Source organism: Drosophila nasuta, chromosome 2L, assembly GCF_023558535.2.
Source record: "Drosophila nasuta strain 15112-1781.00 chromosome 2L, ASM2355853v1, whole genome shotgun sequence".
NCBI classification, from domain to species: domain Eukaryota; kingdom Metazoa; phylum Arthropoda; class Insecta; order Diptera; family Drosophilidae; genus Drosophila; species Drosophila nasuta.
This window is the reverse complement of record NC_083455.1, coordinates 6502486-6528997: the sequence shown is the minus strand read 5'-3', so window position 1 is coordinate 6528997 and position 26512 is coordinate 6502486. Positions and strand designations below refer to the sequence as shown.

General features: G+C 39.6%; 1 protein-coding gene across 3 annotated transcripts in view; it reads left to right on the top strand.

Moving 5' to 3' along the window:
• LOC132798937 (centaurin-gamma-1A) overlaps positions 1 to 25767 on the top strand; it is a 60082-nt gene extending 34315 nt beyond the window's left edge. Inside the window, exons 1-8 of one of the 3 annotated variants that reach the window (XM_060810970.1) lie at positions 3586 to 4375; positions 17684 to 17916; positions 22085 to 22226; positions 22538 to 22672; positions 22738 to 24075; positions 24145 to 24262; positions 24329 to 24701; positions 24762 to 25767. In XM_060810970.1, the coding sequence (XP_060666953.1) occupies positions 4207 to 4375; positions 17684 to 17916; positions 22085 to 22226; positions 22538 to 22672; positions 22738 to 24075; positions 24145 to 24262; positions 24329 to 24701; positions 24762 to 25097 (2844 nt within the window). In that variant the 5' untranslated portion in view covers positions 3586 to 4206 and the 3' untranslated portion in view covers positions 25098 to 25767. Of the gene's footprint in view, positions 1 to 3585; positions 4376 to 17683; positions 17917 to 21336; positions 21360 to 22084; positions 22227 to 22537; positions 22673 to 22737; positions 24076 to 24144; positions 24263 to 24328; positions 24702 to 24761 lie in introns of those variants that run through there. The other 2 variants (XM_060810969.1, XM_060810971.1) reach the window with 2 other exon arrangements.
• Positions 25768 to 26512: the final 745 nt, after the last annotated feature.

The window sequence follows — 26512 nt, the reverse complement described above, 5'->3', positions numbered from 1 at the left end:
TTCGCTGGGTTTAAATGAAGAGAGTCTGTTTACAGTTCGCTCACCATTATAAATACCATGAATAATCATCAAGTGCGATTTTGGAACAGCTCATGAATCATCTGTGTTTCCGCACAACGCAGCAGAGACATGTGTGATGAATATTTGAATACACTCATTCACCGTGTTCTATGCAATGTTCGGACTGACCCGTAAAACTTTCTCCGCTAGATGTTAATACAAATGAGGCGTACGCTTGTCGGACTCTTCAATTGTTTTCACCGCCCGCTCGGAAACACCTTACCAAGTTTTCAATTTCCGCTTACATACTGGGCAACTAAATCAAATGAAATTGCTTGTCCTACAGTTAAGTTATAGAGTTCATCCCCCAGTAAAAAGAATATGACAAATTGCGGTTGCCAGAAACAGAGAAATTGACTGAGAGTGAGCGAGTAAATTTGAGAGTGTTAAAGTCAAATGATGAACTAATAAAGCTTGCAAATATTTGAGCAACAGTTGCGGAAATTGTGCGAGGGGAACAAATGCAAAAGGCGGGCGGGGAAACGACATGCATTTGATACAAAAGTATCAAGTGACCAAGGGATGGGAAGGGATGCGATGGGTGGGTGGGTTTTTGTTTGTGGTGGTTACAACTTTTGGTGGTTAGGCAACGCCTTCTAGTATTAAGTGACCAAAGCTCAAGGGAAGCCTAATTTGTTAAACATACACACACACACATATAGACATGCAATTAAAATTGCTAGGGGAGTTGCTAGGGGTGGGGGGTAGGAGAGTCAAGGAGAGTCGAGTAGCGAGTATCGAGCGCACCCTCAAGTCAAGTAGCTCACGTAATTAGCCGCAAACGAGGGTGGGCTGCATCACTGTTAGTTCTAGCGGCACTTGAGCTTTTAACCCTTAAAAAGCACAGCAATTTTTATGAACGTCATTTAAGTTTCTTTTATTTTGGTCACGATGATTTCTGTGGAAAACCCAGCGACTGTGAAGTGCTTGTAGTAGCTCAATTGAAAAAGGGAAAGTGTCGCACATGCTCCCCGCGCTCGCCGCCCCCGCTGGGTGTGTGTGTGTGGGTGTTGCGTGGCAAACAACAACCACCCACATTGCAACCCCAAAGTCATCTCATTTATAACACAATGTGCAACATTTGTCTGGCCAAATCTGGGCAAGTCTTGAGCGGGAGCGGGAAGTGTCGGCGCTCCCTTAAAGTTGCTGTGTTTCGTCTGCTGCAGGTTGATTAGAAATTCCATTAAAATTCTATAAAAACGAAATGAACGGTAGCCACACCCGAGTGTTGTTGTTTTCCACAACTAATTTTCCAAGGGGGATACCCATCCAAACCACCCTCGACACTGAAATATCAAAACTATGAAACTATGAAACGACAACTAGTGACAATTTTCAAGTTCCATTGCAAATTCGCGTGTGACTTCAGTCGCTCTCGTTTTCGCTCTCTCCTCTCCCAAACTCCTTCTCTGTCTTCAAACGATGTCGTCTAATTAAGTCGCAAAGTGTGTCCCTGCTTGGGATGGTCTCGTCTCGTCTCATTCCGTCTCGTTCCGTCTCGTCTCGTGTTCGTGGTCGTGACGCGTCTGGTGCGTCGTGTGGCCTCGATAAGTGTGGCGAGCGTATCAAATTATCGAGCACATAATGCAGTTCACGTGTCGCATACGATCCGATTGCTCTCCATAGTATTTTGCGCGTTTATCGCGTTTTGTAATCTCAACTGAATTTACAGTCATCTCTAGATTTGCATTTATTATGAAACCCCAAATGAGTCGCTCTACACATTAAAGTTAGATAAGTGATAAGAACTCATTTTACGATAAGTTTATAAAGTCATTCCTATTGTCCACAAAAAATCTCTATTTATAAAGATTGTGAGATCCCTTGATATAACAACTTATAAAGTAAACGAAAGTTTAATTAACAGCTGAACTTGAAATACATAAGTTTATTAAAAAAGTATATACATATTTATGTTGCGAAATCTGTTTTTATATCAATTATGTACACCATATAAAGCAGAAATTTGAAATTTATTTAAAGGATGCTATATTAAATGTTTCTTAAACATATGTAACAGTTATATTTCTGTTGATCTAGCAACCCATTATAACGCAGTCAAATGTGTTACTATTTTTAGTAAGGTTAAATAAAAATCAAAATTTACAACCTCATTATAAAAAAATTAGTTCACTTTACGTTAAAATGTAAGAATCTTTTTTAACTAGTATTTCCTGAATAATTATCTTAGCTGTAAAGATAAGGTTATCTATAGGCTCGCGGTAATATAATTCTAACATTTATCTTTGGGCTTATACAATACCGAAACTGTCGCCCTACGTAAGCTGCACATAACTTTTGAAAATCAATTTTCAATTAATGCGGTATTTGACGCCTTTTTCCGCCATATATTTTCCTCAATAGACTTTCGTAAATTATCTCAGCATTGCATAAATCTCGTTAACAAGCCGAAACAACAACAACAATAACGAGCGACAAATTATTGTTGTTCATAGTAATATATAATGGCACATGTTCGACTCGCGGCTGTGTCCGTTCATATTTGTTCGTCTCTATAGGAAGTGAATTTTTGCATTGCACAAATAAAATGCAAAAACCAAAACAACAGCAGCAGCAACAGCAACAACAGTTGAGGTTGCTCCCAAGCGGCCCACTAACCGAAACCCCGACTAACAACGACAACCACAAATGCTGCAGACATGCAGCAGGGTTCGGTTTCCCCCACATCCATGGCATATTATCATTATTATTATCATCATCACAGCAGCCAGTTGATTATTACCTCTCTACAACAAAAACAACAACCGCAGCAACGGCAACAAATGTTTATTATTGCATTTTGATTTCCGTATGCTTTACTGACGCAGTCTCATCACCACTCCTTCTCGCTACGCTCTCTCTTCTCTGGCTCTCAATAGCCACAAGTGAGAAGGGAAATTTTAACAGTGTTCTGTTAGGCAGCCTGTTGCGACTGTTGTTACGCTTATCAGCCGCATAGGCATCCGTCACTTTTGTGTGCAGTTGATAAAAAGTTTATAAAAATGTATAATTTATTATTGGCTTTCAATGAATCAGCCGCAGTATGAAATTCCTCGGATAACTGCGTTTTAAGAAAAATCCCCAGACTACTCAGAGTATCAGCAGTTGCAATTCGGCACCGCTTCCGCCATAAATGCGACGGAAGTTCCCATATAAAATTACGAGCTTAAAGCAGAAGATCAAAAAATATTATATTTGAGTATATATAAAAAAAGAAAACATTCCTTATGTTCTTGATATTGGTCTTACCTGTCCTTTGGGTCAATTGCAGCTGTTAACAGCACGTGCTAAACTAACACAGCTGCTGTCCAGTTGGTTTGTTGTGTTTACATGACATCCGAGCTGTGTATAACATCCATCTGTTAAAGTACACAAGCCGGCTCTCACAACGCTAGCAGCGCTTGGAAATGCAAGAGGTAAAGGCGCTCTGTAAAATTTACCTTCTGCCCGTATTAACAGACACCGGTTTGCAGAGAGAGCTGTTGCTGCCGCTTTTATGTGTGCTCTGCTAAAACTTCCCAACAGTTCGGTTTCAACCAGCGTACAGTGTAGACGTATGACGCTGTTTTATTTTTTGCCGCTTCTCGGTTTAGCGTATCGCGTACATTTCGCGTAATTTTGGACGGGTTAACTCAAGTTTTTTTTTCTTTTGGCAATCAAAATATTGACATCAATAAAATAATATATTGGCAAAGCCACGCACCAATGTCGTCAGCTATAAAAATACTTACCATTTGCATATAAAATTTTGGCTGCGCCAGATATACAAAGCAAAGTGACTAAACAATAGCAACAATCAAATGGATTCAACAAAAAACCGACATTAGTCATAAACAAAATTTTAAAATGCAAAACAAAGCCAAACAAGTTGCAAGAATGTTGCCGAGGAAGCCAATAAGTGCAAAGCAAAATAAATAAATAAGTGCATAGCAGCAAGTAAAAGAACAACAAACAACGAAAAGGATTACACAAAAATAAAATCACTTGCAAAACAAAAACAGACACAAAGTAAAAATAGCAACAGCTAGAGCTGCAAACAGTTTTTCATTGCCAACACGTGCAATAACAACATTAAAGTGTAGGAAGGAGGCAAAAAAAGAGAAGGCGCAAAGCGATTCGTTAGTGATTATCATCATCATCATCACCATGCTAGCTGTTAAAAACTTCTTTCTGCCGGAGCGCACCAAAGCTCCAGAGACACCACAACGCTTCTCGAGGATGCCAGAAGCTTTCCTGCGGTCCATTCGACGTCGCTCTCTGAGAGTAAAACGCGCCAAAAGCTTAGTGGTGCCGGATCGCGAGAAACGCAAATCAGGTGAGGTACAGTGTCGATGTAAATGCGACCTGCTGAGCTTAATGCGTACTTAGACGGATTACAGCTTAAACAACAACACACATTAGTCAAGCTTTTAATGTTAAGTCCGCTCTGTGATTGAACTCTCCAGGAATACTCCATATATAAACTGACCCAATTGTGTTTAAGTTTTAAGTAATTGCATCTATATGCATCTGACAACTTTTATTATCTTTTATATAATTCAAAACGAAGCTTTACCTTTAACTCCACTAGAGTGTGAACTTTTTCGTTTAATATCGTTTAAAATTTACTACTCATAACTCGAAAGACCCCTCTAATGTCATTAGGTTACATCGCATAAGAGCTGGTAGCCCTGAAATCGACACTTAACATAGTTTTCATTAACTACTTATTTTATAATTTGGTCTTAAACAAACTCAACTAAAAAAGTTGTATTCATTAAGTCTCAAGCTCATTTATGCAATTTTTAATTGTACCCAAAATGTAAAATCAACTGTTGATGACCTTGCGCAAAAAACTATATTAATACCGAAAGAGTTGTCCAAAAAATATATTGTCTATAGATATTGTTTGGAAACCTCCATCAAAAAGTGGCACTTTGCGTGTCATATGCCAAAGTTTGGCAACAAAACCCGAAAAAAAACAAAGGGAGAAACAGCAACCAAAGACAATGATAATTATAATGCAATTTGACATAGTTTCTTTCACTCAGACACTTCCTCAGTTCCGAGAGCTGTTATGTCAAAATTTGGCCAACAAATGGCAGAGATTTGACAACATTTTGTCAAAAGAGCTTTTTGATCAGCCAATCGCAATAACAATGATAATGATAATTTGCCATGCTTTTGTCGAATTGCAAATCAAGTGAAAGGGCCGAAAAAAGCGAAAGTTTTCATTTGACAAAGGAACCAAAAATAAATACCCTTCACCAACTAAATGAGTGTATAGTAGAAATTGCTCTGATTGTCAACCCGTGTAACATTGACTCACTTTTTGGCTTCTTCCAGTAGCACTTAGCATGCAATTATCGATTCTCGCACAATGCGGGCAATAGCCGTAAACCTTGAAATATTTTGCAGGTAGTACGCGACAATCAATGTCAGCTAATGACGTCAAAGGCAAACAGTAAAATGTATAAGACTACAAGATATACTATATAGATGAACCCTTCTTATATTAAAGGGCTTGACTGGTGTTAGGTGAGAATGATGAAATATGGAAAAATAGATTGTAAAGTGACGTGGAACAAGCTTTAACGGCACGGTTGCTAGCTGATGTCAAAGATTGAATTAATAAGCAAAAGATTGCGCATGAATAAATTATAAATAGAACTGCATTGCACTATAATAAACTTTATTTAATAATTCTTAGTATATTCGGCTATAATATAATACACTTTAGCTTGCCAAAAATTTAAGTATAAATGAAATCAAGATTGAGAGAATCCGGTAATTCCTCTTCATTATACAGCTATAACAATTTTTTTCGAAATTGTCTCAAATAATTTCATCAGGTTTAACACTTTACCTGTTCGATATTCTCAGCCTTTCATTGGCTATTTCTTGCTCTTATGTCACCATCTATTTTCAACCTGACCTCCCCAGACCCCATTAATCTTTATACACTATCGCAAATTGCGAATTTCACGACATTCGCCAAGCTCATTAAGATATTCCATATATAACAATATGTATGTATATAAGATTCTATTCCATTATTGTACGGCTCTTGATCTGAGATTGCACCACTTGCAATGGTCGAAGACGCTTCGCTATGATAACATAGGCGCGTATAAACAAATAGTATTTTTTTCATTTATTAGCGTTCATTCACTTGGCCTGCTCCATAAATAGTTAATTAAATAAAAAAATCCGCATTCATATTCAGTCGAGCGACCCAAAACTGTACTGATAAGCATGACAGTATGCGACTGCTGTCAGATAATGTATAGTAGGTGCCGTCTATATCTGTCTAGGCAAATATCGGGCAAGTATATAAACGTATATAACAAAGATTTCACACAGTATCTCGATATACGAAATGTGCTCCAATTTCCTGCAGCTTGTTGACTTTTCAAAGACCTTGACGCTTCGCTGACGTTCTAACATGGAAATGGATCTTAGATTTACGTACGATGATATGACTGAAAGGCAGCAACACTTTAAATAAAGCTTTTATTTTATTCGCTTACCCTCACAAAGACGTTATGAAATTACCACGGAATGTGTGACGCATTGAGACATTTATTTTTTTTTAATTTAATAAAATCAGTTGACCAGTTAAGTCTTAAAAATTGGGTAGATATGAGTAATATTTAGCTACTTAAGGCAATGCGAGGAAGGGTATTCAATATTCGGTACCTTGAAAATTATAATTCTTGCTTGCTTTATTACCTCCCCACACAGTTTATTTTTTATATGTTTTTTTGCATTTGTTTATTTAATTATTTCTTTGTTGTTGCTGCTTTTAAAGCTTAAATTTTATTTAGTTTTTTTTTTTGTTCTTTTTTGTTGCTTGTGCACTCTGCGCAGCTTTTTGAAAAAACATTTAGTTGGCAAACCAGAAAACCAAGTACAAAAACAAGCATTTACTTAGCACATTTTGCGCGAACAGAAGAAAAGAGGAAGATAATTTATCAAGAAGAAGATTTCGTAGAACGTTGCCAAATAAAATTGAGCGAACAAATGTAAAATAATTAAAATAATACGCAATTGTTTATGCATATTATAATATACAAACCGGGTCTCGAATCACAAGAGTACACATAGTACGTATGTGGCAGAAGCAGATCATGGGATCATTTAGATGACTCGCTTGTATTGTTCATCATCATCACCATCACCATCACTATCAACATGAACAGCGTCTACATGATCGTGTGTGAGATCATGGCAATAAATGCTGAACTCTGGTCATGTACTTGTACAAGTTTCACTTGGATTGCGTGTATAAATTATAGAAGAGGTCGCTAAACTATGGGAAATCTGTGAAATTTTGTGGAAAAGTGAAATCCACGGAATTGCGGAACTTTCAGACATGTTTTATAGTTGTAATTGCATTATAATTGCTTTAATCATAGTTTAACAAAATAAATTTCACTTGTCCATCAGTCCGTCAATATTCTCATCGCCTACAGAATGACCTCTGGCGAACCAAAACTTCCTCATACTAAAACTCACGCGTGCCCTTAATTAAACTCTACAAATTTTCGTGATCTCACTGAGAATTTGAGTAGAAAAGAGTCTTGCTAAGCTGAATTAATGATCAGCCCACGCCAATTAAACAAAAACGCCCACTAAATCACAAAAAAAGCAAAGAAAAACATAGTGTGGTAGTTGCCTTTTACGGCGCACTGTGTTTGGGCACAGCTCACAGACTTGAGTCATGCCAAAAGTGCGACTAAATTACTATAGATTCGTTTTCGAATCAAGTTGAGGCCTCTAGACCAGGTTCATCTATTAGGCACGCTTGCAGAACAATCGATCGATTGAGCGCCGCGACTTCAGAAGCGAGTTCAACTCGAGCATCATTAATCATTGACTTCACGGCCAAGATACAAACAAGACGAGACGGGACGGGACGACTGTGACGCTTCTTTATATGGTTCTATAGTTGGGCGCACTTCCAAATATGTCCAACGATTGCGACAGCGCTTACCAAATGGTGTTAAATATGTTTCTGTTTTTCTTTGTTCTGCCCATATCTTTATCTTTTTATTATTCTTTTTCTACTTTGCTCGTCGCACGCGCCGCCTCTCAAAACCGAAAGTAAATGCACCTTTCGATCTAGACCTGTAATTATCTTTTTCTCTTTCGTTGCTATAATTAATGAAGTTTTGTGTGATCTTTCATAAATGGCAGATATGATAATTTTAATAAGTACTTGACCAATTTTTAAAGTCTTTATCATTGAGGTCGTTTAGTTAAGATGCAAGTCATAATTATTGGGGCTGGTTGTTGGAAAGTCGAACGGTGCCAAAAATGATGATGTATGATATGAAAACTGTCTTGAAATTTGGTTAGTTTACTTTTCAGCTGCTCCAAAAAGTTTAATAAAATGCATTATTCTTTTTGATTATTATAAAACAGTTAAAGTATTTTAATCACTATTCTAGATTTCAATTTTCAACTGGTTGTAGTTTAAACCGTGAGAATTTTCCGCCTGTCAACTAAGAATGATCGCTGAAGCGTAGCTAGAAATACGCATAAGGAAACAGATCTCAAGAGAACGGTTGATCTATGCGTCTTCCTGTTGCTTTTCAGGCAATTCATAACAAATTTTCAAACCAATTAGTCGAACATTTGATAGCACCCACTCGGCTAACCCTCGGAATATGCAAAGCTGCGCTTTCGACTGTAACGAAATCCAAAATAGTAAACAATTTTTGGGTAAGAAAATTCCGTCTTGAATTTTCCCAGCAATCAGAGGAATACGAAATACGAATAGCCCTCATTCTATCCCACGTCAGTCAAGTCAGTTGTACATCTTCAATATTTAAATTTATTTAGACAGTTTTTCAAACACTTTGCGTATTTTCAATTAAATCATTTGAATGGAAGACGTGAAAAACCTGTCAAATGGAAATGAAATTTAAATGCATTTTCCTTACTCTAATGAAAAATTGCCATAGAAAATGAGAAATGGAAATGGGGAGGGAGGAAAAGAAATATACATATACATATATATGCAAATGAGTTGACCAAACGACACGTTTCAAGCGCCGCTTCCGTTGCCAACTCGATGGAGAGACACTTGTTTGATGTCCATGACAAAAAAATATCCACCACCAAGTGCACTACCAACTGCCCCTCACCTCACCTCACCTCACCTCATCGAATCCATCCCAATGGCAGTCGCAGTCCCGTTCCAGTTCCAGTTGTAGAACTATGGCTAGAGGTTAGCGGGGATTTTCCTACCAAATAAGCCGCCAGTTTTTTTTTTTTATTGTATTACCTATTGAAGCTCGCATTCGGCATGCAAGAAACGATCAGCATTGAATAGTGGATAGTTTGATAGTGAATAGTGAATAATGTAAATGCGTTGCACACTTGTTGACCATATTCGGTTCTGGCCCTTTGGGTCGAGCTCTATTGTTTTGGGTTTTGAGCATTGGACAAATCCCAAAAGTCCAAACTCCCTCTCACTCTAACTCTCTCCACTATATGTCTCTGCCCCTATTTGGGAAATCGAAAAGCGGAAGTTCGATGCCATTCAGCTCTTAACTGTCCATTGTAATTCTAATGTGACGTTGCAGTCCGACGCCCTGAAACACTATAGCCAATAAAATGGTATCCAAGGTTCTTAAACATAAAGCCCAAGTGTCGATCATTAAGTTAGGCATCATATACATGATTGTATATGTATGTGTGCATATATGACTCTGTGTGTGTGCTAAGGTTCAGTCACACTCAAGTGATTCTCTTCTGGGGAACTTACATGAATCTTACAACATAACCGGTTCAAGTGGTTATTGCGGTTGTTGTTTCGCATTTTCGGTTGCTCTCCTCTTTGGTGGGCAGTTATGACAGTGTGTGTGTGTGAAATCTACACTATCCTGCGGGCTTGCTAATTAAGTATTGTTAATACACTCAAGATGCTAGAGATACAAAATAGCACATTATAATTTAAAAGGTTTGTTGAGAACTTAGAAGCCCCTTAAGAATTTAACGAATATCTTTAAGCCTGTTTTATTTTATGGCCTGGGCGTGACACAAAGTTATTAGCCACATTTAAGAAAAAGTCTCGAATTCAAGCGCTGACAATAGTTATCATTGTGCTAGGTAATAGAAGCCTCAAGAATCTGTATTTCGTTGTAGCGTCTTCTCAAGTTCAATCCGCATGCTTGTTGGAGAGTGTAATTCAATAGCTCGGCAGCAGACATGCATTGGCGTATGACTGATAGCAGTTACTTACTGTCTGTCGTAGTAGGTGCCTACATAAGCTCTGCTAAACCAGCAACAACAACAACAACAGCAGCAACAGTGTAATGAGCTGAAAGTCATTGAACCGCAAAAGACAGAGACATGGCCCGATTGGGATTGTGGCCAACAACAAAAACAGCCTCAAAAATTCAACTCTTCAACACGTCAGACGTTTTGGCAGACAACTCGAAGACAACCGAGGAGGGGAAAAACCGTAACTACCGCTAATTTAATTCACTCTGAGGATAACTGCCAATGAACCTATTTTTTTGGTTATTCAGCTTTTCGGCCAACTAACTAGCTGCCACACGATGTTGTTTATGGGCATCTATGTTTAGTTGAAACCTCGCCGGTCCCAGCACCGTGCCCATAAATAAGAATGTAATGAACGAGTGCAGGAACAATGGGCATCATAACTTTGCACACAAGAGAGGCGCTCCGATTTCTATAGAAAGGTCAAGCGAACAAACTGACTGACTGACCAACCAACCAACCAAGCAAGCAAATGCTTCTCGATAGAGTTTCGCAGAGTCCCGCTGCGGTTGGCGGCAAAATGCGGAAAGTAAAAGTAAGCAATTTAAAGATTTGTTTCGCTTCGCCAGAGCTAAGAAAGCGAGCAGAAAGAAAAGTCAGCTGGTCAGTCGATCCAGCTGCTTTACGAAATACATGTAAGACGCTGCTTAATTAGCTGCTGACCGTGAAAATCGATTAATTGGCTTGAATTTATTTCATTTTGTGCGAACTCGGAGCAGTTACGACATCTCAAAGACAATTGCAAAAGTTAACAGAAATTTAACTGCTGAGTATCATAAACATTTTGTAGAAATATACTAAGTAAAAAGAGTTCCAAAAAATTCTTTGTTAAAGAAGTAAACATTAAATGAATAGTGCCAAGAACTGATAATTAAAAGAAATCAAGAAATATAAAAACTATATTATTGAAAAAGTTATGCAATTTCATATTTCAAAAACATTAAAAAATTATCATTTAAGCAAATATTAGAATCGAATGTTGTGATCCTTAAAATGTGGTTGCTAAGCTGGCATTGATTCTGAATTCGATGTGTGAGTACAGGATAACCACAAGCAATCAAATGAAGATGATTATGATCATAAATATGAAATATAAATACGTTTGCCATTTGGCTAGAGGCAGGGCCCAGAAGCAATCACAATTTCAGGACCAGGGGCAGGGGTAAGGGTAGGTGTAGAGGCATAGAATCACAGTTATGGACAGACAGACCGACAGTTAGAGGCACGGGCTGCAGCTGCATAGGACGCGTGCAGTGAAAATCCCAAGAAAAATCAAATACACAACTCTCGCTGGGCAGCCAAAAAGAAGAAAAGATGAAGTGAAAGAAATAATCGCAGCACTTTTCCTACCATTTTTGCTGTGCATTTCCCATTGCAGTTTTTCCATTGTACACAGCTGGCACTTCATAAATATGTCATATTTAATAGAGTTCAGCAGTTGCAACTTCTGGAGATGCTACTGGGAACTAAGAAGAAGAAGAAGAAGAATCTTCGTCAACCACCACCACCAAGTAAAACGCCTGCTTTGACTTTTTATTCTCGTGCTGCTCACTTGCATTCTATCCACCATTGTCATATCGTTTGATTGACTCACCTCATCTCTCTAACGGGTGTCCTTTTTTTCCCACTTCTACCATCATCATTTGTGCTTGGGAGAAAGTGGAAGAGAAAAAAAATATCAAGAAAAAAATAGGTAGAAAATGTATTTTTTTGATCATTGTAAACTGATCTGTGTCATAAATTTGACATTTAATCGTTTTTGTGTTTCCTTGGTATTGAGCAAGGTCTGGTCATTGGCTTCGTATGAAGAAATGCAGCTCCGATAAGATTCCTCAACCATTTGATTAGATTAAATTAAGTGAATCATAGATTTTTTATTACTTTCAACGTTACAATTCATATCTAAAGTCCTAAAAAGCCTATTGCGAATGCACATAAACTTTCAATTATGGAAAATTTACAATATTTTGAGTGCAAGCTTCAATTTATTACTTAACAAATCGATTTGAGCACAGCGTGTGTTAGAGTCGAGCAAGCTCGTTAGTTTTATTATTTATCTTTGTGCATTCCTTCTCATAGACTTGTTCGACAGTTCAAGATACTTTTGTGGCGCATTTGCGTGTCATTTTTCATGTGCTGAAACAATTTGCTAATTGCACGTAATTGAAATGAAAAAAAAGAGAGAGCATAGAGACGGAGCGAGGGACAAGCAACGAGAATGGTGGGGAATGGGGGGACTGTTGTTGAAGTCGTAGTAAAAGTTGTAGCTTATATGAAAATTGATAAGAAAACTCCCCACCGAAGGTGTCTTAAGTGCTGATAACTAAAGTTGTTTATTTCTTTCTTTTTTTTGTTTAATTTATTTTCTGGTTTCCGTTTGTCGTGTTTCGCAATTCAATTCTTTTTTATTATTATTTTTTCTACAAAATCTGTTATATGATAAATGAGTTGCCATACAGTCACAAATTGGAATTGACTGTTGTTGGCTGATAAAAAAGCGAAGCAGAAACAAATGCCATATGCGCATATTGGGCAGCTAATTTCTGCTTTTTTTTATGTGTTCACATTTTATAGTATTTCCAGTTTGCCAAAAATGGAGTGCAAGACCTTCAGGCTTGCGATGCATAAATTGTAGTGGCGATATCGCCTAAACTTGTACCTGAGCTCGTAAATCTTTATTCCTTGGACCAATGAGCAGTGAGAGAGCGTATTTCGCATCTTCTGAACTAACCCTTTCCAATTGACCCTGCCAGTTCAAAGGGGTGTGGTCTATGCTGATCTTTCTCAACTCAGGATGTAGAGCCACTTAACACGCACACAACCACATGCTTCTCTGTGTGTGTATTCGTTTGGTATGTGGCATCATTCACAACCTTCAGCTGTGTTTGGACAACGAATTAAAGGCAATTGGGAAGCGAGCGGTTTGGCGCGCCGCATATTCAATTCAATTTATCAAAATTCAACACATGTTTAACGCCCCCCCACTCGAAACTATTCACTTACACTCACTTACTCGATGGTTCATTCACTCATTCATATGTTTGTTTGTTTATGCTTCGTATTATTTTGCTAATGATGCGTTCATTTCTGTGTCAGTTCAGCAGTTCTTAAATACAACGCAAAATAGTTGACGGATGAAGTCATAGCAAGTATCTATTCCTTCCACTCTACCCTTTGATGAATTTAATATTCATATGTACAATACATATGGGATTCCTGCACGTGACACGTGACGTAGCTGTCAGATACATTTTGTATCTGGCAACACGCTGAGAACGTTGCGTGACCGAACCTTGAAGGTGTCGCATTCATTCGTGCAGAACTTTTCCAATAGACAACAGTTGGATGAGCAGTCCACACCCTTTCCTTGACTCTCTCGCTCTCTCTCTTATAATTTTTGATGTATTTTGAAATTATTACTACTTGATGTATTCATGTTTTGCCCCAAATAATGCCAGCTTTGCTAAAGAAATTGTCAACTAAAAAAATGTTCTACCATGTTCATTTTTAGTTCAACAATTTCCTAGTAAAATAACACAATCTTATCACTTTTAAATGTAAAAGAATTCATACTGTAACTTCGAGATGATTATACATTTGTATCTTATCGAAAAGGTTTCAAGAATTGCGAATTCGTTCACTTTTCCCAAGAATATGAATGGTAATATTCTTTTTTTTTTTGTTAGTGATATGATTTCGTATACTTTAGTTCTATGTGATAACTTAGACTATCATTAAATTGTTAAATATATGATAGCTAGTTCTCTCTCTAAAAATTGAGTAATTCGCTGAACTATATTAAATAGGTTACTATTAACACTAAAGAATTTGCTTCTGCAGAGCAGTAGTTGATTTACCTTTCTGCCTTTTCTGGTCTCTTTCTCTACGATTCTTTTTGTTCCTCGTCGTGTGTTTGCCCCGTCTTAATCTTGTTTGTGTGATCGCCCTCTGCTCCTTTTTTGGGCTTTGGCTAATTTTCTTTACCTTTGTCTCACATTTTGGGAATGAAAAATCTGCTTTCAACTACCGTTTTTGCTTGCTTTTTGCCACCAGTTTCCGTGATCTCTTTCTCTCTCTCTCTCACACTCTCTTACTCTCGTGGCAGCACACAAAGAAAGTAAATCAGATTGTGGAGCAGATGTGCTGCATCCTACAATAACGCCAACACTGAAAATGAAAGAAATCCAAAAGAAATGCTAAGACTGAGGCTCAGACTCAGGCCCTACTCAGAGAGATCATTGTGTGTTCCCATCTGATTTATTGTTCTACTCGGACAGTCCACTGTGCCGAGATGTCGACACGGTCAGCCTACCTAAATATTATCATAGGTTCTTGTGGGCTTGGTCCATGCAAATACAACCTCTACTACTCATATGATTTATATGTATGTGGATATGAAATTCACAATTCCATACCGAAAGTAAATTTGCCATGGCTTATGGTTATGGCTTATTAAAAACCTATTATTTTGCCAAAAGTATCAAAACATGCATGGAATATTTCTATAGTGTATGGGAAATATCAATAGAATTCACAGCATTCACTGTGGTCTCTCTAAATAGCGTAAATGCATTCGCATTCAGCTTACTAATGAGAGAGGGAAACCGTTGCAAGGCTGCATTTTAAATGCTCGTCAAGGTGAATGTCGCTAAACACTTTAAAATACCACGTTTATCTCTCTCTACTTAGTACTCTTTTGCATTTACCTGATCATTTCAACAGCCTGACAGCTCTTTAAATTTAACTGTGTTCTGCCACAAGCTGTGTTTGTGGTGGGCGATCGTAAAAACTGCCAACTGGACAGATACAAAATGTTCATGTTTTTGGGCTACCGTTGACCACAAAACGGTTATAAAATTTACGACATTTTTCAGGTCCTTTTCGTATAGTATCTGATCCTTAATCGTGGCACGCTTCCAATGGTAATCAAATAGAGTTATTTTCAGCTGCCAGCAATAAAAACTAAGCCAGCTACTTGATGATAACTCGGGTCAGAAGGTCAATAATAACTGCAAAGGAATTTTGAAAGAAAGGCATAAAAGATGTCGAAAATGAAGTAGAAAAGATAAAAATGTTCACATTGTGCGCTAATTAAAATGCTTAACCCACATCAAAAGGCAAATCCCTGAGAGAGTGAAAAACGAAGAATAGGAATTGTAATCGTAAATGGGATATATGGTAAATAGCAGTAAACAAACAAACAAAAACAAACTGGGCCAACAACCCTTTCTGCAGTGCACTTTCTCCCTGTGTTCTCGCCAAGTCCAAATCGAGAAGGCGCAAAGAAGTTTTCCATTTTTTTTTGGAAAATCAAAAGCAGTCTTGGGTCGAAGAACGAGGCTCGTTTGCATACGTAATTAGTTTGGGAATTGTGACAACGATGGCGACATTTAACATGAGTTTGAGTTACGATCGTTACGAACACAGATAAATGAAGTAAGAGAAGAGAGTGAGGCAGAGAGTTACAGCTAGGGTTGGGGGTTATCTTATCTTTACACCTCCGGCTGACTGGCTGGCGGTTTGAACTTTACACATAAGCCGATCAACTGTTTTTGTTTCTTTTTCGTTGATCCCCCTACCAGACATTTGACATCATTAGTCAAACTTAAAGACGCATTTGTAACTGACGGTTTTGTCTTCGGTTTGTAACTTTAAGCGCCTAGAGCGAGGCTGAGATACTCATTAATTAGACGACCGGCATTGCCAAGTATTTCGCTTTGAAGAAGAATTTGTTACAATTTGGGGTTAGGTTCTACTATGAAAATGATCTCCAGAAACCAGTTGCCGGCCATGTTTGATTTGATTTCATTTCATTTTATGGCCATGCAAATTGCAAAACCGCGCTAATTTTTTGCTGCCTTCTTCTACTGCCTTAGGCATATCAGTTTCACAAAGTATTTTCCTTCTTTTCTCTGCATTTGCAATGCTTTTTTTTCTGGATTGCATTATATAACAAAAGGCATATTTATTTCGTTTTAATTTGTAATTTTGTGCTATGGTCAAGGCGAGTGAAGCGCTTGAAACCAGTTGAACTTGTTACCGAATCTTCACTGTCCATACAAGGAGTCGCAACTCAAGTCGAAGTACAACTCAGCCCGCTCTCTGCATGTCTTGTCTTGTGAAGTCCATTAACAAGCTGGAACAAGTTCTCAGTGTCACCCTCGAGACGTTGTCCATATCCATGTCGATCCATGTCCCAGTCTCCCTTTCACTGTTTACTCAGGCAACTCTTAACAACTCATAATAGAGCAATTTTCACGTGTCCTTGCTGCCTAGTAAATCATCACACGACTTGCACCGACAACTGGTCAGTCAAAAAAAAGGATCACAGCTCCTTCTATTGTCACTCCTTTCGACCTAACAACAAACTGCCCAACGTCTTGGGCTGTCTTCAAAGAGGAGAGGGGAGGTGGCTTTGGTGGGTTGAGCCCTTCACTGAAATTGAAATTGATCGTGGCACTCGTATTCTAATGGCTTGGGTTTGGACTTTGCTCTCGAGATTTACGAGCATACAAAGTGGCATTTTTATAGTGTTTTTATTTTGGGTTTAACACTTAGTTACACATTTTGGGCATGAAGTGAGCAATAAATTCAGTAGGAAATTTGTCTAAAATTTAAAATGATGGAAAAAGAGAGGCGAGTAAGAAAAAAAGATGCGAACAGCTTTCACACAGATAAATCACATGCAGACAGAAAGCTCTGCAACCAATAAGGCGATTGGGTGCAGCTTTCAAAAGCTCACTAATACATCGACAGCTGTGCTGGTGCTTCAGCTTAATTTCCTGGCAACAGTTGCCGCTAATTTAATCTGACCTTGAATGCTTCGTAATCAGAAGCCAGACGGCAGACAGCTGACTGTAGATCTTAGTTTTGATTGAACGACTCGGTTCAACAATGAGCTAAGCTAATTTAAATCAGAAAAGTGTTCAAGCAACTGGCAATTTCAAAGTTTTTGCACAACCCTCAGGACGAGAGCGAGAGATACCCCGAAGACAAGCAACACAATTGCCGAAAACTCAAGACTCAAAACCGAAAAGTAGCTTCCAAAGCTGTCAATCAAAATGCAGTGCGAGGCAAGGACTACACTAATGATATATGTATGTTATACATATGGCGTACACATCATATCTGTAGTAGGTTCTCAACTACATTTGCATAAGAAGAATTACTAATGATGGGTGCCTGGGATGGCGGAGGGCTCGAAAAACTTTTGCCCGCCACAACTATTCTAGGTCAAAGATGACATGAAGATGAAACGAGTTTTGAATCTCGCTAATTACGTGTCGAACTAGTTGAGAGAACTGTTTTCACTAATGACGATTTGATTTCTTCTACCCAACCTCAATTACAGATTCCTTTGTGAACAGTCAGGAATGGACAATTTCGCGTTCGGTGCCCGATTTGAGGCTGGGCATCGTTGGCTCTCTGAATTCGGGTAAATCGGCCCTGGTGCATCGTTATCTCACCGGTTCCTATATGCAAGAGGAGTCGCCTGAGGGAGGACGCTTCAAGAAGGAGGTCTTTATCGATGGTCAAAGCTATTTACTGCTGATACGCGACGAGGGCGGCGCTCCAGAAATGCAGGTAAGACTCGCGACAGACATGTGTAGTATATATGGTACATATGTAATGCTATGTGAACATTCTACCCCAATCTTAATTCATAAAATATGCATGAAATGGTAAAATGATGTATTGCCCGTGTTTGTGAATGGAGGTGTACCAGGAATTGGAGCTGGAGGCAACGGTAGCACTTTGTAGTGGGAAAAAGTTTTTCCTGTTGTGTGTACAAATATATTTTCCCTTATCATCTTGTAAATATTTGAATTGAGGTCAACACGGGATCACAAGGGGGCGCAGCAAAAAAAAAAAGAACAGTTGGGGATGCCAAGAGAACTTTGAGGGTTGTTAAGCTGCAGGTTTTTTTTTGCCTTTTATTTTTTTGTTTGCTGTACACTGCAATAAATAAGGGAATAGGTTTCGACTTTGTTTAGTTATAAATATTAAGTGATTTATGCTCTAAGTGTTTTCTTAGCCACTGATATCTTATTTACTTTGCTACTACTTTGTCTGGTAACTGTGGCAACTCTGGCCAATTCTCTGCAGAACTTTCCATTTGTCGCATTTTGCCAATTATTAACTTTTTCTAGATGGCGAAATTTCTGCTGTGCTGGCAGTTTTCGCATTCAAACTTGCCACAATGTTGTTGCCTTTGGCCTCGGCTACTGGGGATTCCCCCTCCACTCCACTCCCTTCCAGCAGCAGGTTTTTCAGGCTGAGTCACTCAATCGAACTTCGACCTTTGGCAAGGCAACAACTGGGGGGCTGGGGATGAACTGGCCTCGGGCCAAATAACTTTTGATGCAACACTTTTTTTTATCGTCTAGCCAAAGGTCTGTTTACCGTTATGACATTATGTGATGCGACAAACTTGGCCAATACAATTTCGCCACTCAATAGGTTAAAGTTCAGCTCATTTATCCCTCATACCGCACCCCCTCCTGTGCAACCCCTAGTTTATTGCATTCGCAATCTTCGCACACTAAACCCGCGTGCAATTAAAGCAAAGTTTTCTTCGAGCTATTTGCATTTCTATGGACCGTTTTTCGAGGGCAAACAATTTGTTGACTCATTGATCGGCGCTCGAAGCTTTTGTTCCGCATTTGTTGCATAGAATGTGCGCAATGATTCCTTTGAATTCGCAATCCGGACACAATATTTGCACAAACTTCTATGTACCCTGTTTATTTGACAGCCTCTGAATCCCTCTCGCCCCCCCGGGGACAGGCGGCACCGATGGCTTAAAAGGGTGAAAGTGTGGATTATAATTTTTAAGCTGCTTTCGCTTTTTTACACATTCCTCTTCTACATTTTTTTTTTATTTGCGGTTCGCTTTATAGGTTAGGGTGTATTGCAGACTCGGGCGGGGGGTAGGGGTTGCTCTTCTCGACAACAATGTAAAAAAAGTAAAAAAAAAAAAATGTGGCTGACACGCGACGCGACCCTCGCAAATCCCATAATAATATGCCATAATACCTAGTCTATACATCCCTTGGCTCAGCAGTTGACTAATGCCGAAAGCCTTTTGCGTACTTTATTTAAATTCTAATTTTTGATAATTTTCCCTTTTTAATTATTGTTGTTAATATTTGTGCAAGTCAAGCATGTGATTGACCCAATTTTGTAGCGGAATATTCGAGCACTTTGCAGTTTGAGTAGCACAGTCCGCAAACAGTTTTAGAGTCACACCACAACAGTTTTGAAGGCCCTTGATATGCAGGCAGCTTCTTGTGTTATTGCATAACAATGCTTGGCAAGCTGTGGCGGGGTGATTATGTGGATAGCTCCCTTTCTCCCTCGCTAACTAACTCTCTCTCTCTTTGCGCGTCTGGCTGAGATTCTCCCCACTTTTTGTTACAGTTGTCATCCGCAAATCGTTTCTCTCGCGATTTAACTAATTTTATGTCACTTTCTTGGCTAACTTCTGTCATTCGACGTCTTTATGCAACACAATAAACCATATTTCATTGCAAAAATAACCCTCAGTTTTCCAGCAACCCCATGTGAAGCCAGCCACCCCCTCAGACGGCAAGAAAAAAAAACCCGCTCAGGAATTTTGAGGCTTAAAATGCCAAACTTTGACATACTCTGTAGTTAATTTGGCATACGTAAAGCCGTAAAGCCTGAAAAGTAGAGAAGTTCATAAGGTTATCTTTCATCATAGAAAGCACTCAATATTATGAGGGTATCTTAATGTAGACTTTGTCAAATGCGCTTATAGGGTACAAGAAAATACGAACAGTACAGTAAAAACAAACTCGCAACTTTGGATGAAATCACTCAATGGCAAGGCGACGCCACTCAGTCGCATTTTGTTATGTTTTTGTTTTTATTTGCTTTCTGGCTGAGACAGGATATCATTACCATATACGGCACGACAATATTGCATGCGACTAGCGACAGTTGTCGATTCTGCACAATTTTTCTTACATATTTTTTGGGGATAGAGCCACATACTAAACAGTGCAGTTCATGCTTTTAGAAGCGTTCAAATAGGAATTTAAGTTTCAATAGTAATACAAAAAAAAGTAATATATGAACATATTTGAATGTTTCATCAATAAAAACATATAACAATTTTAAACCAACAACTATATAAGAAACAATATTCAATTTCACAGTTCGATTGAAAATTAAATTAATGAATTTCCATTAGTGATCTAATATTTCGTGAAGTTTCTCATTTAAACTTCTTTCTTTTCATTGTTAATTGAAATATTATTCAATATAGTCCGCTTTTGTTATAAAAAACATATTATTTCTAAATTCTTATGAATTGTTCAAGTTGTTTTCATTTTCCGCGTCTTTCTCGCTCAGAATTTATTTATTCAGTCTAAGTTTTAGTCTATAATCCTGGCGTAACTATTTTCAACCTGTATCCAAAGCCTTTTAGATTGATTTTAAGGAGACACTTGAAATGGTTCTTAACCCAGTTTGAAGTTGCTTCATTGTTCGTTTCTATTTGGCTGAACGGCATTGTGCTGGCTTCTGTTTCCCCCCGCAATTGAAATGTATTGTTGTCAAGCATGTGTCTCCTTCCAAGTGTAACTGAGTGTCTGTGTGTGTGTGCGAGTGTGTGTTTGTGAGCTTCCCGTGTCGCCGCCATTTGGTGCTGCATTTGCTGCAACTTTTTTTTGCCGTTGCTTTCCTGTTTCCTCTGCATACTTTTTCACAACAAATCATAAAAAGCGGCAACGACAACCACCCAAAACGCAGCCCAACCACCCACCGCCCGCCGTCTGTTGAACCACCCACTGTGTCTGTGAGCAACGACGCGTCGCAGGACAACGACGGCAGGATAACGACAACTGAGAAAAGCGCCAGTTGTTTGTCGACTGGCAAAGCAGGCGGGCGGCATTTATTTCGTGTGCTTCGCATCGCATCGCGCAATCCTGTTGCAGGACTCGACGAAGGAAAACCGAAAACTATATAAATAATTGATTGTGAATTAGTTGAATATAAAGCGAGTGAGTTGATTTGGATTTGAATGCATAATTAAAATGGCTTTCAAATTGAATCGAATTCAATCGATAGTTTGTTGCCAGGACATCTGAATCCTGCGCAGTAAACACACACACAAAAGCCACTGTTTACATGCCATCTAAAAGTTCATTATCCTGCAATTGCCTATGTGTCTGTATGTGTGAGTGTGTGTGTTTTGGAGTGGAGAATGTGTGCGTTTGAGTTGTACAAAAATCATTAAAAGTTTAGCACACGGCGACGGGTCCTGCCGAAGGATTCAAGTGCTTCATTAGCGACTTTCTCAAGTGTGTGTCGAGACGTGCTGCTGTTGTCCCCCCTCCTTGCTCCTTGCTACTGCTCCTGCTCCTTGATTCTTCGCCTTGTGTCGCCCGCCACTGCCTTTGGCCAGAGATCCTTGTTGTGCATGTCCATTGTTAAGCGCGCTTCCGCCTTTTGTGCTGCCCGCTGCCAGACGCCGCAATTTGTTTACTCCTCACGTCGCGTCGTCCTTCGACTGCGTCGCCTTGCAACGGCGACTCACAAAGTCAAGGACTCGCGGCCAAAAGTTTTGTGTTTTCGATTTAATCCTTTTTTCTCATATTTTCGTGTGCATTTTAAAGGCGCTTTTGTTTTGTTTTGGTTTCATTCTTTTCTCTTTCTGAGTGTGTGTGTGTTCGTTCTTTTGGCTTATTTAACTGAATTCGTTTTTTTTTTTTTGTCTTACTTTCAGTTCGCTGGCTGGGTGGATGCGGTAATCTTTGTGTTCAGCCTGGAGAACGAAGGCAGCTTCAACACCGTCTACAATTATTATACCAAAATGGCGCATTTTCGCAATGGACAGGACATACCCATGATATTGGTGGGCACACAGGGTAAGTTTAACCGAAAACAGTTTAAAAACTAAAATACGTCAGCTAAATACAAAAAAAAAAATAAAATGTTTTAATATTTTAAGATTAAATTGAATAGAATTATCATACTTCTGTTTCATAGTCAACCTTAAAAATCAGCAATTAAATAGATAATTGTCCATAATCCGATCATTAAATGATAATATTTTTTTTATTTACTCAAATGAAGCATTTCCCGACGTTCTTACTCTTTTATTGAGCTAGTCTCTTCGCTTTTATATTTAAGTTAATCTGAATTTTTCTAATCTCATTTCTTTCTCTATTCACCACAGACGCCATCAGTGAGCGTAATCCTCGTGTTATCGACGACACACGCGCCCGGAAATTGGCCAGCGATTTGAAGCGTTGCTCCTACTACGAGACCTGCGCCACTTACGGCCTGAATGTGGAGCGCGTCTTTCAGGATGGTAAGTAAAGCTAAGGGATTAGCATCATTGGTCAACATGTACTTGATTCCTAATTCTCTTCGCAGCTTGTCAGAAGATACTCTCACAGCGTCTGCCGCTTCCGCCGGCTATGCAGCCGTCGCGTCCAACGACGCCGCAAGGTTCTCGCCTGGGTCTGGCCTCGTATCAGGCGCCAACAAACGGACAGCGGGCACAGCAGCAGTTGCCGTTGCGGATGAGTGCAGATTTCGCACAGGCGGAGCAGAAGCTCTGGTCACTGCAGTCGGCTTCGTCGTCGGGTGCCTCACTGGCCACCAATGAGAACAACAACATTACCAAATACAATCCAGCTGCTGCAGCACCACAGCAACAACAACAACAGCAGCAGCTTCATCAGCAGCAGCAGCAGCAGCAACAACAGTTGTCGCTGCAAGGCGATTGCTCGCAAGTGCAACTGCGCGATCCTCGTGACTTGGCGCCGCCACCTGGCAAGGAGCTGCCGACGCCCACTTCAACGCCCACGACAAGCCGTAAGAGTCGACGGCGCTCAAATCTCTTTATACCCAGCTCGTCGAAGAAGAACGACAAGGAGCCGAAGAGCAGCGAACTGGGCAGCGGACGCTCCATACCCATCAAGCAGGGCTATTTGTACAAGCGTTCCAGCAAGTCGCTCAACAAGGAGTGGAAGAAGAAGTATGTGACGATCTGTGCTGATGGCAGACTCAGCTATTATCCCTCGCTTCATGACTATATGGACGATGTGCATGGCAAGGAGATACCATTGCAGTATGTGACTGTGAAGGTGCCTGGCCAGAAGCCTCGAGGCTCCAAGTCCATCATCACGAACAGCGCATTGACCAGTTCACTGCTGGCCAACGGTCAGCGGGCACAGGGCACACTCAACGAGGGATTCGGTTGCCTCACGCTGGCCAAGGATAATCAGCGTAAGCTGAATGAGAAGCTGTCGCTGTTGGGCGCCGGCGCTGGCGCAGAGCCATTGAAATCGAATAGCTCACAACAGACCAGCGGTGACGAGGGCATTGCTATGTCCAATTCCAATTCACAGACGTTCATAGCTGGTGAGGCGCTAACGGCCAACAGTAAATTGGAAGCGCAAACTCCCAATGTGAAGAAGCGACATCGTCGCATGAAGAGCAGCAGCGTCAAGGCGAACGAGGCGGATGACAACGATGGCTATGAGTTCTATATTGTCTCGCTGGACTCGAAGCAATGGCACTTTGAGGCCGCCAATTCCGAGGAGCGCGATGAGTGGGTCGCTGCCGTCGAGCAGGAGATCTTCAAGAGTCTGCAGAGCATCGAGAGCAGCAAGACGAAGCAGGCAACCAGCACCGAGTTGGCCGCCATGGTGGCTATAAGACAACGTGTACCCGGCAATGGACACTGCGTGGACTGTGGTGCACCCAGTAAGTGAATAGAACCATTAGGAGGACTCGGCATGGCATACTAATTTCATGTTTTAACGTATTTTGCAGATCCCGAATGGGCCAGCTTGAATCTGGGAGTGCTCATGTGCATTGAGTGCTCTGGCATACATCGCAATCTCGGCTCGCACATCTCCAAGGTGCGCTCTCTGGGTCTGGATGATTGGCCGTAAGTAAAAAGGTTTTTGTATATTCTCACAAGAACAATGCGTAACATATTTCTTTCTCCATTTAGTGCGCCGCATCTAAGCGTCATGCTGGCGATTGGCAATAGTTTGGCCAACTCGGTGTGGGAAGCGAATACGCGACAGCGTGTAAAGCCCACTGCACTGGCCAATCACGAGGAGAAGGAGCGCTGGATACGCAGCAAGTACGAGGCCAAGGAGTTCCTCACGCCTCTAGGCAGTGGAAATCATGCGAACGCAGCCTCGCCAGGACAGCAGCTCATCGAAGCGGTGATTCGAGCGGACATCAAGTCGATTGTGTCGATATTGGCCAACTGTCAGTCGGAGGTGACCAATGCCAATGTGAGCACACGGGATGTGCGTACTCCTCTCTTGCTGGCTTGTGCCATTGGCAATCTGGCCATTGCCCAGCTGCTCGTCTGGGTAAGTTCATATTTACAATGCCTTCAAAGCTCATCTCACTAATTATATTTGCAATTGCAGAACGGTGCAAACATCAAGCACACCGACCATGAGGGACGCACCTGCTTGGCGTATGCACGGGCAGCGCAATCGTTGGCCACGGCCAAGTCGATGAAGGCGGCTGCTGCGTTGGCAGCTGGCACTCCGGCTCCGGCGCCGACTCCAGCGCCATCGGCTGCGGCAAACGGTGGCATTCCGGCTCCACAATACAATGTGGAGGATACGACGGCACTGGTTGAGTTACTGGTTGGCTTAGGTTGTCCGGAATCGGCGCCACTTACGGCCAGTGGTACGCTGCCAAGGAGACGGGACACGCTGGGCACACCGTATGAGAAATCTGTATCGGGTGTCATCTAAGGGGAGAGATGAGAGATTAGTTGAATTTCAAAGAAAAGAGCTGTATGAATTTGTATTGTGTATTTAATTGTACAATTGATTTCAAATGTTTAATATGTTGTCTGTAATTAGTTTAAATTCGCAATGGTAATATTCATTCTGTGTATAGAAATGTTTAAAAAAGCAAAAAAGAAGGAAAAAAGATGAATAGTCGATGTCAGTGTCGATTAGTTAATAGTTTTTATTGAAAATGTGCAAATTATTTGGCCAGCGTTGAATGGAAATTCACATAAGTTTCTATATTTTAAGTTGCATCTATGCATAAGCACAATCTGTACAGTCTTGTTGTAATCTCAAGTTTTTTATTAATTTATTATTTTCGTATTATGTATTATTACGACCTATTATTACTTTTATTATTGTTTTTAAATGTGTGCAGGTTTTTATTTTAATGTCGTTTGCAAAACAACAGTTTAAGTAATTATGTAAGCACCCCCTTTTAATTATTACAGTTTGAACAGTCTCATATTTGTCATCAGTCTATATATAAATATTGTATGTGAGTAGATATAATTATTTACTCAACTGAGGCAAGAGATCAATATACGTATAAACATAGTGAAACTAAGACTAAAGCCAAAAACCACTTATTACACTATAAATAAACAATATGAATATATAAATATATACATATATACAAAGTTGAAATTGCTTGATAATCGGTCAAAAACACGCTTGACTTAATTTTGCTATCAAAATTCCAAAATACAAAATCCGAAAGAAAACAAAACTGAATGTAAAACAAATTAATTAACTCTCTTTGAACATTTGTTGTCTGAGGATCGCATTAGATCAGAACAGTTATAAAGAAATGGCAAACAAAATATATATGATATACTATGAAGCAACACTTGAAAGTATTTCAAACCAATTATACAATATAGTTATAAAATCTCTATACATAACAAATTATATATATACATATATGTATACACCCCAAAATACCTATTGTGTACGCTATTTGTACCATTCGAAACACAAAACACAACAGAAAGTGACAAAAATCAATTAAATTGGATTAAAAGCAAACAGGCACAAATATATAAAACACAAACAAAAACACCCCAAAAAACAACAAATAAAAATTGATTAAAATTAAAAAAAAAAAAATGTTTCAACTTACTGTATTTATTTAATACTTTTATGAGCAATAACTTGGTTATATCCTTTAAAATATTAGAAAGATTTTGCCTTTAGAACTTAGAAGCAAATTGCAGCTAAAAAATTTCAAATGTTTGTTTTAAGGAGTGGGCATGGAAAATTTTGAAGGATTAAAAGACGTCAGACAGGTCTTGACGTGTTAATCAACTCAATTTGATAAGTTATATGACTTGGCCAAAGCATATTCGAAGAGTCCTTTAGTTTTGCAAATAACA